Source organism: Drosophila suzukii, chromosome 3 (genome assembly GCF_043229965.1).
Source record: "Drosophila suzukii chromosome 3, CBGP_Dsuzu_IsoJpt1.0, whole genome shotgun sequence".
In the NCBI taxonomy this organism is placed as follows: Eukaryota; Metazoa; Arthropoda; class Insecta; order Diptera; family Drosophilidae; genus Drosophila; species Drosophila suzukii.
Genome location: NC_092082.1, coordinates 66,738,318 through 66,755,685, shown reverse-complemented (window position 1 = coordinate 66,755,685; position 17,368 = coordinate 66,738,318). Strand labels below are relative to the sequence as shown.

At 38.3% G+C, this 17,368-nt stretch overlaps 1 protein-coding gene across 1 annotated transcript; it reads left to right on the top strand.

Annotated features, from left to right (window-relative positions):
- Window positions 1-9,391: 9,391 nt before the first annotated feature.
- On the top strand, window positions 9,392-12,992 carry tin (tinman). The gene is made up of 3 exons (XM_036816874.3): window positions 9,392-10,023; window positions 10,993-11,618; window positions 12,446-12,992. Exons 1-3 carry the CDS (start codon window positions 9,839-9,841, stop codon window positions 12,877-12,879), a joined length of 1,245 nt encoding a protein of 414 aa, XP_036672769.3. The 5' UTR covers window positions 9,392-9,838; the 3' UTR covers window positions 12,880-12,992.
- Window positions 12,993-17,368: the final 4,376 nt, after the last annotated feature.

Below are 17,368 nucleotides of genomic sequence, written 5' to 3'. Positions count from 1 at the left end.
TATGATCTGAACTGGATAAGTTCTTTAAACCAGGGACCGTATAAATAATGTTTTAAAAATTATTGGCATCTTTCTAAAGTAAAACTTAAGGAGTTTTATAATAAAGGTTGAGGTTCCTTGGCTTCAATTGTGGTAGGAAGTCCACTGTCAGCTTCCAGAACATAAATTTGATGCGTGACCGTTATTCCTTAAGATCTCGACGCTCTCAGCGTCGATGTATGCCACAGTCTCAATGTCATGGTAGCATATACTAAGCATTTGTGGTCTTCCAATTCCTTAATTTGTAACTTTAGCAGTGCTTTTTCATGAGGCATTTTTTATGACAAATTCATTTCTTCGATTTCTTTTCTTTTTCATGAGGCATTTTTTCATGACAAATTCATTTCTTCTATTTCTTCGTGTTTCACACGAAATAATTTTCGCCGGTACTGAAACTGATTTTTAAAACCTAAATTTATAGTTAGAACTATAATTATTTTTAAAGCATTCCCTTTCTTGGGGGTTTATTTGGCTTCAATTGTGGCAGGAAGTTATAATAACGTGTAATTTTTTTTATTTAATGCTGTCCTAACGTGGACAACCAATAAATGTGATGATATAAGACATGATAAGTTGAGTACATCATGGATGGTGTCGTTGTTGTGGAACAGGTTGGCATTGGAGGCAATGCGAAGCATTTTATTTGCGAACGCCTGAATGATGTTCACCTTGGATTGGCTGGCTGTGCCCCATAAGCTTCCAAAACATGAATTTTATCCCATGTAATTCTCATCCCTTTAAGTTGTTCCTTGGCTTTAATTGTGTCAAGAAGTTCACTGTCAGCTTCCAAAACATGAATTTGATTACATGACCGAACACTTTCGCTTCGTAGTCAGTACTGTCAGGCTCTAAAACGGTTTGCTTTATGACGGATCATTTTACCGCCTTAAGATTCTTAGTTTGGTTCCGGAAAACTTTAAGGATTTGATCCATCTCTTTTTACTACCAGGGTTATAACAAAGAATTCGGTCGAGATATTAAGATTGTTCTGTCGATAAAAATATATTTATGTTCTGAAAATAATATTTTAACAATTACTTTCTGGTTAGTTTTATAACAAAAGATGAAAAAAAAAGTTCCTTGAGTGTTACTTTTCGCTTCACTTTCAGCTTCCAGAAGATGAATTTTATTACATGACCCTCATTCCTTAAGATCTCCACGCTCTCATCGTCGATATAGGCCACAGTCCAGCCTGCCCTTTTTCTTGCATCCAAGTATCTTATGGATGTCAAAAACATTTAGTAAGCGTTCTACTTGGCTTTTTAAATGCAAATTGAACACAATTTTGCGCACGGGGGCATAGGAATTGAAGTAAGGATCAGGATTGGGTGCATCGGCGACGGAATCGAAAAAAATATCTACGGATCCGTTCCTGGGAAATTGTTTTATGATGCAGTACCAATGAAAAATCCCTAGTAGTGGTAATTCGGCTTCAGCCGAACACTAAAAATACTGACCACAATAGATTTACTGTGCTGCGGTCACACTGCATTTTGGCATATTAGCGTCACTCGAGTTGTACCATCGCCTGAAGTGGGCTCACTTCGATGCAATTCAATTTGGTAGCATATACTAAGCATTTGTGGTCTTCCAATTCCTTAATTTGTAACTTTAGCAGTGCTTTTTCATGAGGCATTCTCTAATGAAAAATTCATTTCTTCTATTTCTTCGTGTTTCACACGAAATAATTTTCGCCGGTACTGATTTTTAAAACCTAAATTTATAATTAGCATTATAATTATTTTTAAAGCATTCCCTTTCTTGGGTGTTTATTTGGCTTCAATTGTGGCAGGAAGTTATAACGTGTAATTTTTTTTTATTTAATGCTGTCCTAACGTGGACAACCAATAAATGTGATGATATAAGACATGATAAGTTGAGTACATCATGGATGGTTTCGTTGTCGTGGAACAGGTGGGCATTGGAGGCAATGCGAAGCATTTTATTTGCGAACGCCTGAATGATGTTCTCCTTGGATTGGCTGGCTGTGCCCCATAAGCTTCCAAAACATGAACTTTATCCCATGTAATTCTCATCCCTTCAAGTTCTTCCTTGGCTTCAATTGTGTCAGGAAGTTCACTGTCAGCTTCCAAAACATGAATTTGATTACATGACCGTCATTCCTTAAGATCTCCACGCTCTCAGCGTCGATGTATGCCACAGTCTCAATGTTCTCTATGAAGAACACTTTCGCTTCGTAGTCAGTACTGTCAGGCTCTAAAACGGTTTGCTTTATGACGGCATTTGTGGTCTTCCAATTCCTTAATTTGTAACTTTAGCAGTGCTTTTTCATGAGGCATTTTTTCATGACAAATATATTTCTTCTATTTCTTTTCTTTTTCATGAGGCATTTTTGCATGACAAATTCATTTCTTCACACGAAATAATTTTCGCCGGTATTGAAACAGATTTTTAAAACCTAAATTTATAGTTAGAATTATAATTATTTTTAAAGCATTCCCTTTCTTGGGTGTTTATTTGGCTTCAACTGTGGCAGGAAGTTATAATAACGTGTAATTTTTTTTATTTAATGCTGTCCTAACGTGGACAACCGATAAATGTGATGATATAAGACATGATAAGTTGAGTACATCATGGATGGTGTCGTTGTCGTGGAACAGGTGGGCATTGGAGGCAATGCGAAGCATTTTATTTGCGAACGCCTGAATGATGTTCTCCTTGGATTGGCTGGCTGTGCCCCATAAGCTTCCAAAACATGAACTTTATCCCATGTAATTCTCATCCCTTCAAGTTCTTCCTTGGCTTCAATTGTGTCAGGAAGTACACTGTCAGCTTCCAAAACATGAATTTGATTACATGACCGTCATTCCTTAAGATCTTCACGCTCGCAGCGTCGATGTAGGCCACAGACTCCATGTTCTCTTAAGACCACTTTCGCTTCGTACTCAGTACTGTCTGGGTCCAAAACGGTTTGCTTTACGATGGACCGTTTTTCCGCCTCGGTTTGGCTCTGGAAAATTTTAAAGATTCGATCCATCTCCTTTTTACTATCATTGGTAGCACGAATGAAATTGTCGAGATGTTTAGATTGTTTTGACGATGAAAATATATTTATGATCTGAACTGGATAAGTTCTTTAAGCCAGGGACCGTAAAAATAATGTTTTAACAATTAAAACTTAAACTTACGAAGTTTTATAATAAAAGATGCAAAATAAGTTCCTTAAGTTTTACTTATCGCTTTACTGTCACTTTCCAGAACATAAATTTCATTCGTGACCGTTTTTCCTTAAGATATCCACGCTCTCAGCGTACGTATTTGACAATCTCCCAGTTCTCTCTGAAGATCACTTTCGCTTCGTACTCGGTACTGGCTGGGTTGGGTGCATCGTCGACGGAATCGGATAAAATATCTACGTATCCGTTCCTGGGAAAAGGTGAATCGACAATCGGGGAGGGATCGGGGACTTTCCAATAAGTAGCGCGGAGATGTATTTATTGCGCGTTTGTTTTGTTTAATAGACAAAATAATAGTTTCTTTACATATCATATTAATCAAGGAGTCAGTAATTTTTATGTTTCTTGCTGAAAATTTGTCTACAAAATACCAAAAAAGTAAAGTACTTAGATATTTAATGCTACTTTGCGCCATTTTTCTTATTGTTTCGGTTGCTATTGCTACTTTCCGTGGTTTTCTGAAATATACATAAGTAATACATATTTATGTCGTATTTGTGTTAGCAAATAAAGTTATTTTGAAACTGTGTTGAAACTTTCTAATTGCCTTTAAACGTTTAGGAAAAGCATCTTCGTGCTTATATCACAAAGTCAATATCTCGGAATTTGTTTTGAAGTGTGTGTATTTTTCCTTTGCAGAACTCAAAACTCGATTTGACATGACTCCTAGCATTCTTCTATTGGCACAATTTCTGCCATTGGCTCGCACCGACATGTGAGTGGCTTACCACGAGTTACTTTAAAAAAAAAAAGATTTTTAAACATTTATAACACGCAAAACAAGAGATAAACAAATTCTGTAAATAAATCTTTCTACAGTCATTTCAAATCGGGTACAAACAATTTAGAAAATTCGAACGCCTGAAAGATGTTCACCTTGGATTGGCTGGCTGTGCCCCATAAGCTTCCAGAACATGAACTTTGTAACATGTAATCGTCATTCCTTCAAGTTGCTTCAATTGTGGCAGGATGTTCACTGTCAGCTTCCAAAACATGAATTTGATCACATGACCGTCATTCCTTAAAATCTCCACGCTCTCAGCGTCGATGTAGACCACAGTCTCCATGTTCTTTCTGAAGACCACTTTCGTACTTAATACTGTCTGGGTTCAAAACGGTTTGCTTTGTGATTCTTCTAAAGATTCTTTGTCTGGTTCTGGAAAACTTTAAAGATTCGAACCAGCTCTTTTTTTAACCACCATGGGTATAGCAAAGGATACAGTCGAGATATTGAGATTGTTCTGACGATGAAAATATACTTATGTTCTGAACTGCATAGGTTCATTAAACCAGGGACCGTAACTGTTATAAAGTTTGGTTTAAAAATAATATTTTAACAATTATTTTCTGATTTTTATATAAAGGCAATTTTTCTAAGCGAATGGCAAAACTTTACTGCATTTGTGCTAATTCGAAAATTTTCATGAAGAATTTTGATTTTCCTGCACCCAAAAATAAGTCTAGTATGTTCGGTTGCTGTTGCTGCTCACCTTCATCGTTTCAATTCCTTTATTTTCAACTTAAGCAATGCTATTTTATGAGCCATTTTCTCACAGGAAATATTTTTTGAGATGCTCTTTTATAAGCAAATTTCTCAGGACATTTTAATTGTTTCTATTTAGTCTTTCCGTGTTGCACAGAAAATATATTTTGCGAATACTCTTTAGAAAGATGCAAGCAAGATGCTTTTCGCCAGTACTGAAACTGATTTTTAAAACTTAAATTTATAGATTATATATATAATTATAATTATTAATAAGGCATTCCCTTTCTTTCAGGTTTATTTGGCTTCAATTGTGGCAGGAAGTCCACCGTCAGTTTCCAGAACATGAATTTTATTTTATGACCGTCATTCCTAAAGATCTCCACGCTCTCAGCGTTGATGTAGGCCAGTCTCCATGTTCTCTATGAAGACCATTTTCGCTCAGTTCTGTCTGGTTCCGAAACGTACCATTTTTCCGCCTCGGTTTGGCTCTGGCAAACTTTAAAGATACGATCCATCTCTTTTTTATTACAATCGGTATCACGAATGAAATTGTCGAGATGTTGAGATTGTTTTGATGATGAAAATATATTTATGATCTGAACTGGATAAGTTCTTTAAACCAGGGACCGTAAAAATAATGTTTTAACAATTAAAACTTAAACTTACGAAGTTTTATAATAAAAGATGCAAAATAAGTTCCTTAAGTTTTATTTATCGCATTACTGTCACTTTCCAGAACATAAATTTCATGCGTGACCGTTATTCCTTAAGATCTCCACGGTCTCAGCGTACGTATGTGACAATCTCCCAGTTCTCTATGAAGATCACTTTCGCTTCGTACTCGGTACTGGCTGGGTTTCCTCCTCCATAATTGTGCTATTGGAATTACTTTTGAAATGAGCATAGGATTTTAACAAAGGAGCGTGCAAATACGCGAGTTATTAAGCAAGAATACAATTATGCCCAAACCAAATACAATTGCAATAACTTTATTTTTAGAACACCTTTCAATTGGTTTATGATGCAGTACAAACACTAAAAATACTGACCACAATAGATTTACTGTGCTGCGGTCACACTGCATTTTGGCATTTTAGCGTCACTCGAGTTGTACCATTGCCTGAAGTGGGCTCACTTCGATGCAATTCAATTTGGTAGCATATACTAAGCATTTGTGGTCTTCCAATTCCTTAATTTGTAACTTTAGCAGTGCTTTTTCATGAGGCATTTTTTCATGACAAATATATTTCTTCTATTTCTTTTCTTTTTCATGAGGCATTTTTGCATGACAAATTCATTTCTTCTATTTCTTCGTGTTTCACACGAAATAATTTTCGCCGGTATTGAAACAGATTTTTAAAACCTAAATTTATAGTTAGAATTATAATTATTTTTAAAGCATTCCCTTTCTTGGGTGTTTATTTGGCTTCAACTGTGGCAGGAAGTTATAATAACGTGTAATTTTTTTTATTTAATGCTGTCCTAACGTGGACAACCGATAAATGTGATGATATAAGACATGATAAGTTGAGTACATCATGGATGGTGTCGTTGTCGTGGAACAGGTGGGCATTGGAGGCAATTCGAAGCATTTTATTTGCGAACGCCTGAATGATGTTCTCCTTGGATTGGCTGGCTGTGCCCCATAAGCTTCCAAAACATGAACTTTATCCCATGTAATTCTCATCCCTTCAAGTTCTTCCTTGGCTTCAATTGTGTCAGGAAGTTCACTGTCAGCTTCCAAAACATGAATTTGATTACATGACCGTCATTCCTTAAGATCTTCACGCTCGCAGCGTCGATGTAGGCCACAGTCTCCATGTTCTCTTAAGACCACTTTCGCTTCGTACTCAGTTCTGTCTGGGTCCAAAACGGTTTGCTTTACGATGGACCGTTTTTCCGCCTCGGTTTGGCTCTGGAAAACTTTAAAGATTCGATCCATCTCCTTTTTACTATCATTGGTAGCACGAATGAAATTGTCGAGATGTTGAGATTGTTTTGACGATGAAAATATATTTATGATCTGAACTGGATAAGTTCTTTAAGCCAGGGACCGTAAAAATAATGTTTTAACAATTAAAACTTAAACTTACGAAGTTTTATAATAAAAGATGCAAAATAAGTTCCTTAAGTTTTACTGGCCGCTGTACTGTCACTTTCCAGAACATAAATTTCATTCGTGACCGTTTTTCCCTAAGATATCCACGCTCTCAGCGTACGTATGTCACAATCTCCCAGTTCGCTTCGGACTCGGTACTTTCTGGGTTGGGAATCGTCGACGGAATCGGATAAAATATCTACGGATCCGTTCCTGGGAGAAGGTGAATCGACAATCGGGGAGGGATCGGGGACTTTCCAATAAGTAGCGCGGAGATGTATTAATTGCGCGTTTGTTTTGTTTAATAGACAAAATAATAGTTTCTTTACATATCATATTAATCAAGGAGTCAGTAATTTTTATGTTTCTTGCTGAAAATTTGTCTACAAAATACCAAAAAATTAAAGTACTTAGATATTTAATGTTACTTTGCGCCATTTTTCTTATTTTTTCGGTTGCTATTGCTACTTTCCGTGGTTTTCTGAAATATACATAAGAAATACATATTTATATTTGTGTTAGCAAATAAAGTTATTTTGAAGCTGTGTTGAAACTTTCTAATTGCCTTTAAACGTTTAGGAAAAGCATCTTCGTGCTTATATCACAAAGTCAATATCTCGGAATTTGTTTTGAAGTGTGTGTATTTTTCCTTTGCAGAACTCAAAACTCGATTTGACATGGCTCCTAGCATTCTTCTATTGGCACAATTTCTGCCATTGGCTCGCACCGACATGTGAGTGGCTTACCACGAGTTACTTTAAAAAAAAAAGATTTTTAAACATTTATAACACGCAAAACAAGAGATAAAAAAATTCTGTAAATAAATCTTTCTACAGTCATTTCAAATCGGGTACAAACAATTTAGAAAGTTCGAACGCCTGAAAGATGTTCACCTTGGATTGGCTGACTGTGCCCCATAAGCTTCCAGAACATGAACTTTATAACATGTAATCGTCATTCCTTCAAGTTGCTTCAATTGTGGCAGGATGTTCACTGTCAGCTTCCAAAACATGAATTTGATCACATTCTTTGTCTGGTTCTGGAAAACTTTAAGGATTCAAACCAGCTCTTTTTTTAACCACCATGGGTATAGCAAAGGTTACAGTCGAGAAATTGAGATTGTTCTGACGATGAAAATATACTTATGTTCTGAACTGCATAGGTTCTTTAAACCAGGGACCGTAACTGTTATAAAGTTTGGTTTAAAAATAATATTTTAACAATTATTTTCTGATTTTTATATAAAGGCAATTTTTTTAAGCGAATGGCTAAACTTTACTGCATTTGTGCTAATTCGAAAATTTTCATGAAGAATTTTGATTTTCCTGCACCCAAAAATAAGTCTAGTATGTTCGGTTGCTGTTGCTGCTCACCTTCATCGTCCATGGTCTTATGAAATATACATGAGTAATACATATTTGTATCCCTATTGTGTTTGCAAATAAAGTTATTTTAAAGCTTTTGTGACTTGTATTGGCATATTTTCTGCCACTGGCTCATTTCTGAAATGTATATTAAGCACCGACATGTGAGTGGCAAACCACAGGTAACTTTTTTCTTTGAGTGTAGTTTTTCTTGTGTGCATACCAGAACCAAACGATTTTTAAACATTTATAACACGCAGGAAAAGTGCACTTTCTGTAAATAAATATTTCTACAGTTCTAAATTTCAAATCAAGTATGAACCATTTAGAAAGTTAGGTCGGCACGAATTTTCTCGATTTAAGAACCAAAAATTTCAAATGAAGTACGAATAAATCATGTACGACACAAGATTGCTTTAAGAAAAAAAAATCGGAGTTATTGGATCTTGGAGTATTCAGTCGAAATACGACTTTTACACCCTTTTCCATAAGTCCCATAAATGTTAGCGAACCAATAAAAAGTATCTTTAAATTAAGTTGAAATGTTAGTACTTTAAGCAAAAACAATTATTTTCGCCGTTGGCAAAATGGTTCAAAATGTGCAAACGTACATAAAAAAAAATACTTCGATACTTGAATTGATCCTCTCATTTGTTAGCTTAGTAAACTCATAAAATCAAGTGTGCGAAAATCTGCACTTGAGCGCCACTTGACATCCAGTTTATACAGAACACGCAAACCAACGTACAAAGGGACTATAAAACCTAAGGACTTTACAATAATAAATACAGATACTCAAGCTCAAGTAGCGAAACAAAATCTGCATAAAGTGGCTGCGAACAAACAACTAATAACAACTGGGAGCAGGCAGAGGAATCGTGACGTTGCAAGTGGATATGCGGAGGAGTCAGTTATCGAATCTGATAGTAAGGTACAATGTGTATGATTGTTTAAGATAGACATGCGTGTGTGTACGTAGAATGTACACATGGTCGCTAAAGGGAGAGAAATGGTCATAGATTCTGTCACTGAAAAATTAATTCTGAATCACTAATATTACAATTTACAATGTACTCTTAGGATTATATCATCACTTTTCTTTTATCTCAAGAATCGATGTTTAAAAGTTATTATTTTTTTTTTTATTAAATATTTTAAAATATCATACTAATTTTGTTGACTAAAATGAAATGTGTACCCAAAATTAGGAAAACGCGCACATCTCTATTCGAAAAGAGAAACCCAAGAGCGAGACGGAGAGTCCGCATTCCGATGCTGTGCTGTGATTGGCCTCAGGGCGGCCATTTTCCCCCTAACGGTACTCGTGTGTGTGTGTGGCACAAGAGCACCATGCCACAAGGCGGTCTGGGGTGCAAGAAGTACTCGTTCAGTACCGAAATCGAGCTGACAAATTGCAGACACGGTCGAGTGCGCATCGGAACGGCACTTTACGGCTTTCGGCTCACGGGTTACGGGTTACGGGTTTCGACCAGTTCGCTTACGGTTCGCGTGGGGTGTACTCCACCACCTACTTGATTACCCAGCTACCGAGATACCCCTTCAAGTGTCGCAAGTTCAAGTGCGATTTGGCAAATTGTTGTATTTATTTAAATTTTAAGTGCTTCTCAAGTGGCCAAGTGATCGCATCGCGAGGATGTTGCAGCACCATCAGCAGCAGGCTCAATCGGGTGGCTATTACGATCATTACAATCAGTCCCCCAGTCCGGGCAGCTTGACAAATGCGGATGCCCTGAACACCACTCCGTTTTCAGTCAAGGATATACTGAACATGGTCAATCAAACGGAGGCCTACGAAGGCGCCTACGGACACCTCGATAGGTAAGCTTTGCAGATTTGCAACTAACCATTGGGGATATTATCCTTAAATATTTCCTTTTCTTAAAACTTATTCAAAAGAATAAAGTATTTAGGAATATTTACTTTAAAAACCAAATTGATATAAAGATCAATCAGATTCCGTTTAGGAACAATAATAAAGGGTGGAAATACCGAAGAACTGAGTTAGTAATATAATAATTTGACGATCAATTTTAAACCTTTCCTTACTAAATGAAAATCGGTCAAGGATCTGAGAAGTACAACCCCAGGCCAACTGTTATTCAACCGGTATTTACTTATTACCCAGCATCTTTTTGAACACCTCTTCCACTTCTACCTGTCAGTAACTTCTTTTCTAAGACAGCGCACTTCCCATTCCCAATCGCATTTTATTTATTTTTATTTAATAGGGCTCCATAGGAAAATTAATTTCTACCAATTTTCCAACGAAAGATAATATTTTGATAACCTTCCGTCGAGACGTAGCAGAAGAAATCCTATGAAAACACATAGAAAGCATGAATTGCAAATAGGATCTGGGACCGGAGAATCGTAGGATCGGGCTCGGGGCTTTGACAAATCATCGTTATTTGTACAAGAGGCCGCAGACAAAGATGAGGAGACACAGTGTTAACAATAAGAACAACAAGGTCCGAGGCAGGCAGTCGGCGGTTAGTGAGTTCGAGGTGGTCAGTCTGGCGATCGCTCGGTCCTTTTTGGGCTGGTCGACATGTGTGATTCGCATGTGTGTCCGACGCACAGGGGCGTCCTTAATTTCCTGATGAGCCATGAAATGATGTCACCAAGGATCCTGTCGCGCCAGCAGGAAGTGGGCAAAAAGTCTCCGGTCCGGGGAGCCGATGTGCTCGATGTGTCCGCAGGGTCCGGCGTGATGCAACATATGGCGGCCATATATGCGTAGCCCCGTGTCTAACCTTTTGTCTTTCCCATTTCCCTGCTTTCCCGCAGTGCCACTGCTGCATCGGCGCTCTATGGCGCCAATGAGTACCAGCCACATCTCCACCAGCATCCGCATCAGTACCAGCAGCACCAGCAATCCGAGTTTTCGGTCCCGCAGCAGCAACTGCATCCCCAGCATCTGGACGATGGCACCACTACCACATCGTCGTCTCTGTCGCCACTCCTGCCACCACCGCCTCATCAGCTGTACGGCGGCTACCAGGACTACGGAATGCCCGCCCATATGTTCCAGCATCACCACGGACATCCCCACCAGAGTTTCCAGCATGGAACCTCGGCCTACAACATGTCCGCCTCGCCGTTTTACGCCGGAGCCTCGGCCACGGCCTACCAAAATCCCGCCACCTACAACTACAACTACGCCGGAACAGGAACCGGAGAGGTCTACGGCGGAGCCACGCCCTCGGCGGTGGGCATCAAGAGCGAGTACATACCCACGCCCTATGTGACGCCCTCGCCCACCCTGGACCTCAACAGCTCCGCGGAGGTGGACAGTCTGCAAACGCCGTCGCAAAAGCTCTGCGGGAATCCCCTGACGCAGCGCCTCATGGAGACGGCCAGCAACTCGGCCTCGCTAAGGAGCATTCACAGTGCGGAGGAAGGCGGCAAGAGAAGTGAGTATATAACAGATATTAGTTAAAATAGGGGCTATAGGTAGCGAAAAAATATTATTATTATTTTGACTTATGCAAAAACAGTTACAGGTAATATGAAATTATCAACGTTGATTTCTTAAGAAGTGTCTGCCACACCATAGTCAAAAATTGTAAGGCTATAGACTTTACTATTTGGTAATCCTAATTTTAAAAAAAAACGAGATCTGACGATTTGTTACGAAAACTTTTTAAAGGATATTCAGAAAGCTTAAGTCAAAGATATAAGTTTATTAAAATAAGGGACCATACCGATTTAAATTTGTTTAACAATTATCACAATTAAAGAGAGTATTGTTTTGTTTTTCAAAATTGAAAAGAAGGGTTATTTTCTGAATTCTATTGTGACAAATCGGGGAAACAGTTTTTATTGATTTTAATTTGAAAAAAAAATTACAATTGTCTTTCAAGTCACAAAACATTAAATAATCAATACTTTTTATAAGATCCGAAAATTTCTGTTTTTTTACGATAAAAATATTTAGATATCCAAACTTAAAAAGTATATTTCGTAACCTCTATTTTAATGTAGATCACAGCTACTTGTCCAATTTTTTTTTAATCCCATAAATATTATTTCTAATAGATTCTAAAGAATCTGTAACAAATACAAAATCCGGAACCATATTCTAAAAATGTGATAAATTTAACTTTATTAAGAGGGGATTCGAATCATCAGACTCGGCGTATCTTATTTTTATAAAAGTAGTATATATAAATAAATATAGATATAGATGTATTTCAGATATTCATCATACTAAAAGCTTAACCCTCTTTTTACATTTCAGAGGACAACAGCCAGGTGACCTCCTCGCGATCCGAACTACGGAAAAACAGCATAAGTGGCACCGGTAACCATGGCAGCAACAATGGATCCTCCAAGCCAAGGATGAAACGAAAGCCCCGGGTGCTTTTCTCGCAGGCCCAGGTCCTGGAGCTGGAGTGCCGCTTTCGGCTGAAAAAGTATCTGACCGGAGCGGAGCGCGAGATTATCGCCCAGAAGCTAAATCTTTCGGCAACGCAGGTTAAGATATGGTTCCAGAATCGGCGGTACAAGTCGAAACGGGGTGACATCGACTGCGAGGGCATCGCCAAGCACCTGAAGATGAAGTCCGAGCCCCTGCACTCGCCCACATCGCTGCCCCCGCCGATTCCCAACCACGTGATGTGGCCCCCAACCATCCAGCAATCCCAGCAGCAGCAGATCCCGCACATGCAGTAGTTCGCTCACAGGACGAAGGATTCGAGTCTCTAATTTATTGCAGTTTCAAGCAGAATGTACGTTGTAGTGTAAGCAAACGCCTCATAGCTCTAGTACCTTGTTTTATGTATATATTGGACAATAAATAAAGTTTAAGACAAACTATTTCAGACAAACCATTTATTTTTCAAAGATCTAACAATTGAAATATTGAAATATTTTTATAGAATTACTATCAATATAAGATCTTTTTACCAAACTGTTGATGTAATTTAAAAAATGTATAAGTTCAAAATATTTGAAATTATTATAACCGTTTTCATATTAGTTTGTTGTTGAGATTTTGAAAATTTTTTAAATTTTTAACACAGTCAGTTTATTGAGATCAGTCAGCTTTTTCGCTTGGTTGTCAATAGAATAATTACACCATGGAACATCCATGACTCCTTGCTCACCCGCACTCGTATTTATATCTTTATGAACCGCTTTCGATCGGCCACCGATCCATTAGGCACCGCATCTGCGTATAATTGCCGCCGATCGCCGCATAAATCAATTTTATCGGAGCGAGCGATCAGTTTTATGAAAATCGAATTCAAAGGCGAATGAAAACACAACAATTTCCGTTTTAGTGCTGGAAATGTTTTCCCTTTTTCAGCTTTTTGCAGGGATTCCACGGGAAAGGGGAAGTGCGTTGGCGGCAGACATTACAAAGGTTGCATTTATGAAACGTTTAAGTGGCATCAATGCAACAGTAAAATGTTTTCCTGCCTCCAAAGATACAGATACCCTCGTTGAGATACGAAATGCAGGGCCCAACAGCGCTCCTCCTCGGCACTTTATGACAGCCATCGGGGCAAAGGCTAATATTTCATTGGGGGCTGTTTCTGATTCGGATTCTGGTGGTGTTGGATCGGATCGAATCGGTGGTGTTGTGGCAGTGGCATATCAATTACTCCACAAACACATGGCAGGGGTCAACGGGTGAAGGGGGTTGCAGCCACAGACCAACAAGTGCAGCTGATCACACTTTCGGATTGCCTTGGGTTTCCACATTTCTGACAGCCGGAGCTTCTGGGGTTAGCCGTCGGGTGAAGACTCATATTCCGTTCCCCTGGGTTAAGTGTCAATCACGGGGATCAGGGATTAGCTCAGATGAACACACAGAAACAACGCCATTAAAGTTGCCCTTTTATAATTAGTTTGCTACAGTGAGGTATTACATGGTTATTTTAACCAAATTTGAAATTATAGCAAACGGAATTCTAAAGGACCCCAAAGTTATGATCTTTTGCCTTCAAGAAATCTTCTTAAATCTAAGTTAATTCAATTAACTTTTTGGATTTCAAAATATTTAAGCACAACTAAAAAACAAATAAATAAATGCTTTTACACTACTTTAAAACAAACAAATATTTTCCGGATAATAACACTTCTATAATGAGAATTCGGGTGCATTGTCACTCTAGATTTTAAAATTTGTTTAACCGCAATGTATCTATGAATACAATTGGGATTCTATAAACTCACAAGAGCAAGGAACCCAGATAAAGGTATTGTATACAAAAAATTCACTAAGATAAACATTATTAAACTAAAAAAAAAAACAAAATATGTATTTCATTAAAGTTATGTACAATTAATTTGATTTTATAATAATATGTTTTAGAGAGGCTATGCCGACTGGGGTTTTTCCCAGACAGTACTATCCAAGGAGGAGCTGGTATCCTGGCTCCCAGCGACCCAAAGGAGTTGACCCTGGAGTGGCAAACAAAACGCCCCGCAGGCGGAGGATAATGCATGTCAAGTGGCACTAAACATGACCTAATGGACCACACTGACCAGACACGCCCCCGTCGCTAGGGCGGAATATGAATCTGCGACCCATAAACAATTACGGTCTCGTCTTTCAGTGTCGGCGGCAATGTTGCGGCGACGTGTGCCCCTTCGCCGAGGATCCCAGCCCACGGTCTGGAGTCTAGACCGACGCAACTCTCAAGTGGAGAATTTGTCATTCCCATATATCACACAAAGGATCGGGGAGTTGGCGATAAGCCAGGATAGAGTTCGTCCCGTAGCGCCGTTTAATTCATGTTCCGTCAGAGGATCAAAGGTTCTAGAGCCGCTGTCGCAGCTGTGCCCCTCGCCCCCCTTCACCGCACCCACCGCTAGATACTTTCGCCTTTCTCCCGATTGCTTTCACTGCTCTCATTTGCATTTCCTCAATGCGACAGACCGCCAAAGCAAGCCTTAGGTAAGCAAATTAAGATTTATTAACAACAATAAATAAACAATATGAAAAGGCTACAATAGTAACAGCCCTATCAGTGGTTTTGGGGCCAAAACAGTTTCAATTTCCGCAGCCTTTAAATATTGCCGCCAGATCAATTACGTAATTATACCCCGTACTGATACTGAACTCTTGGGTATTCAAAATTAATTAAACGGTTTGTAAAATGGTACAAAATATTTAAAGCCTGATAAATTGAACTTAAACTAATTATTATTTGACAGTAAATTTAAAATTTCCGTTTCAGTTAAGGGAACGGTCGAGAAAGAGAACCACAAGGCTCTAGAATCTAGAATAGACAGGAATATTATAAAAGATTCTTTAATATTTAAAGGATAAGCCATATCATATTTTGCATAAAGATCAAAACAAATCAAAAACATCAATTTTACATGACTGAATAATTGTACCTTTTCTGTACAACTGTATAGATTGGGACATGAGTCCCAGCATCCTCATCTAGTATGAATTAGGATTGGTAAAAATTATACTAATTTTAATCAGGGGTATCTTGAAGGCGACCCTTCCCCTCGTGCATGTATTCAGTTCTCCTTTCACTCTTGCTGTCACTGCTCCAGATCCAGATCCAATGCTGTCAAGTGGATGCCAGAGTGACTCTGGCAGACTCCATTAAAGCCTTTGACATTTTATCGGAAAATCCATCGAGTCGCTGTATACATTTTTATTTGATGTGCGCATAAAATTGCGATCTCGTTTTACATATGCCCCTTCGTCCCGTCCAAGTTCTGGGTGTCTCTGTTTTATATCCATTGGTTTATGGTTTTGTGTGGCTTTCAAGTGGAAAATTGTGACAATTATATTCAAATTAATTGAGTAATTGCATTCGGAATCCGAGCGGCGGCATTTTGGAGCATTTGATTTATGGCGTGTGGAAACTGGCACTCAAGAAATAAAATCCGAATAAGCCAATAATCCCATGGCGTTGATGTCGCTTTAAAATTGATGAAACTCGAGTTCCTTCCGCCGGCACCCAGCATCCTAATCTACTTGTGGAACCTGTAAACAATCTCAGCAGCCGATAAAATGATATGCACATCGCAGTACATGATAACTAGACCACCGACTTAGCATTTCCATATTTTTGAAGGATTAGCATAGATAAGTATACATAAAGAAAATTTAATTTCAAAACATACGCAAAATATGCAGAAATGTATATTTAATGAGTCGAACGTACCCATAAGATCAATATAAACCATTTTCTTTGCAAAATCCGTTAAAAACAAATTATCAAAACACTAAGACAATTGCAGTTGGAGATCGTGTTCCGGAGAGGGAAAAGAAAAGTAATATAGTTTATTGGTTTAATAATGGTGTCTCCACCTAAAAGCAAATAAATAATCATTATAATTCAATGAAATTATATAGACTCGGTGGCAACAGAAATGACTTCAAAACAAAATTTTTTATATTTTGCAGTAGTTCAGCATTCCGAGGATGACCCAGCGAAGTGGGCAATAGCAACAAGTTTATCGAACTTAAAGGATCGGCCAAAAACTGTTTCTTTTTTTCTGGGCCCGGCATACACCCCCTGTACATTTATCTGTATGTAATTTTATACATTCATTAAATAGTGGTGCTAAAATTTGGCAACGGACATAACAATATGCATATTAATCAGTTTATTACTATTACACAAAAGAAACTCGTTTGTCAATGCTTCTCAGCTTTTTATTAAATTTGCTACAATCCCTCTCCGTCCACTTCTTCCCATAAACGTATCTTTAATCTTTTTCCCGATCCCTCACCCGTTGTCGATACACCTATTCCCAGAAACGAATTCGATGATATTTTTTCCGATAACGACGCCGATGTCTTTATTCCTAATCCTGATTCCGTTTCCGATGGTGCCCTGCGCAGAATGGTGTTAAATTTGCTTTTCAAAAAGCCAAGCAAGCACGTGTACTTCATCTTCCATGACCCTTGGGGATATGCAAATACACTCGTGCCGGTGAATCGAATTCTGCGGGTGAATCTAAATCTGAACACACCAGACGTTTTCGCAAAAATAACGGGAATTTAACTTGCTTAAAAAAAGTTAAGAATTATTTTTATATGTTCGTCGTGCCAACTGCCCATCAATGTGAACAAATTGCAAAACTTTTTACGGCAAATATTATTATAGATAAATATTCCTGGCTACCAGTGACCGCCACGGTTCATAAAATCCTCGTTCACGCAAGTGATATTCTTGAAAAC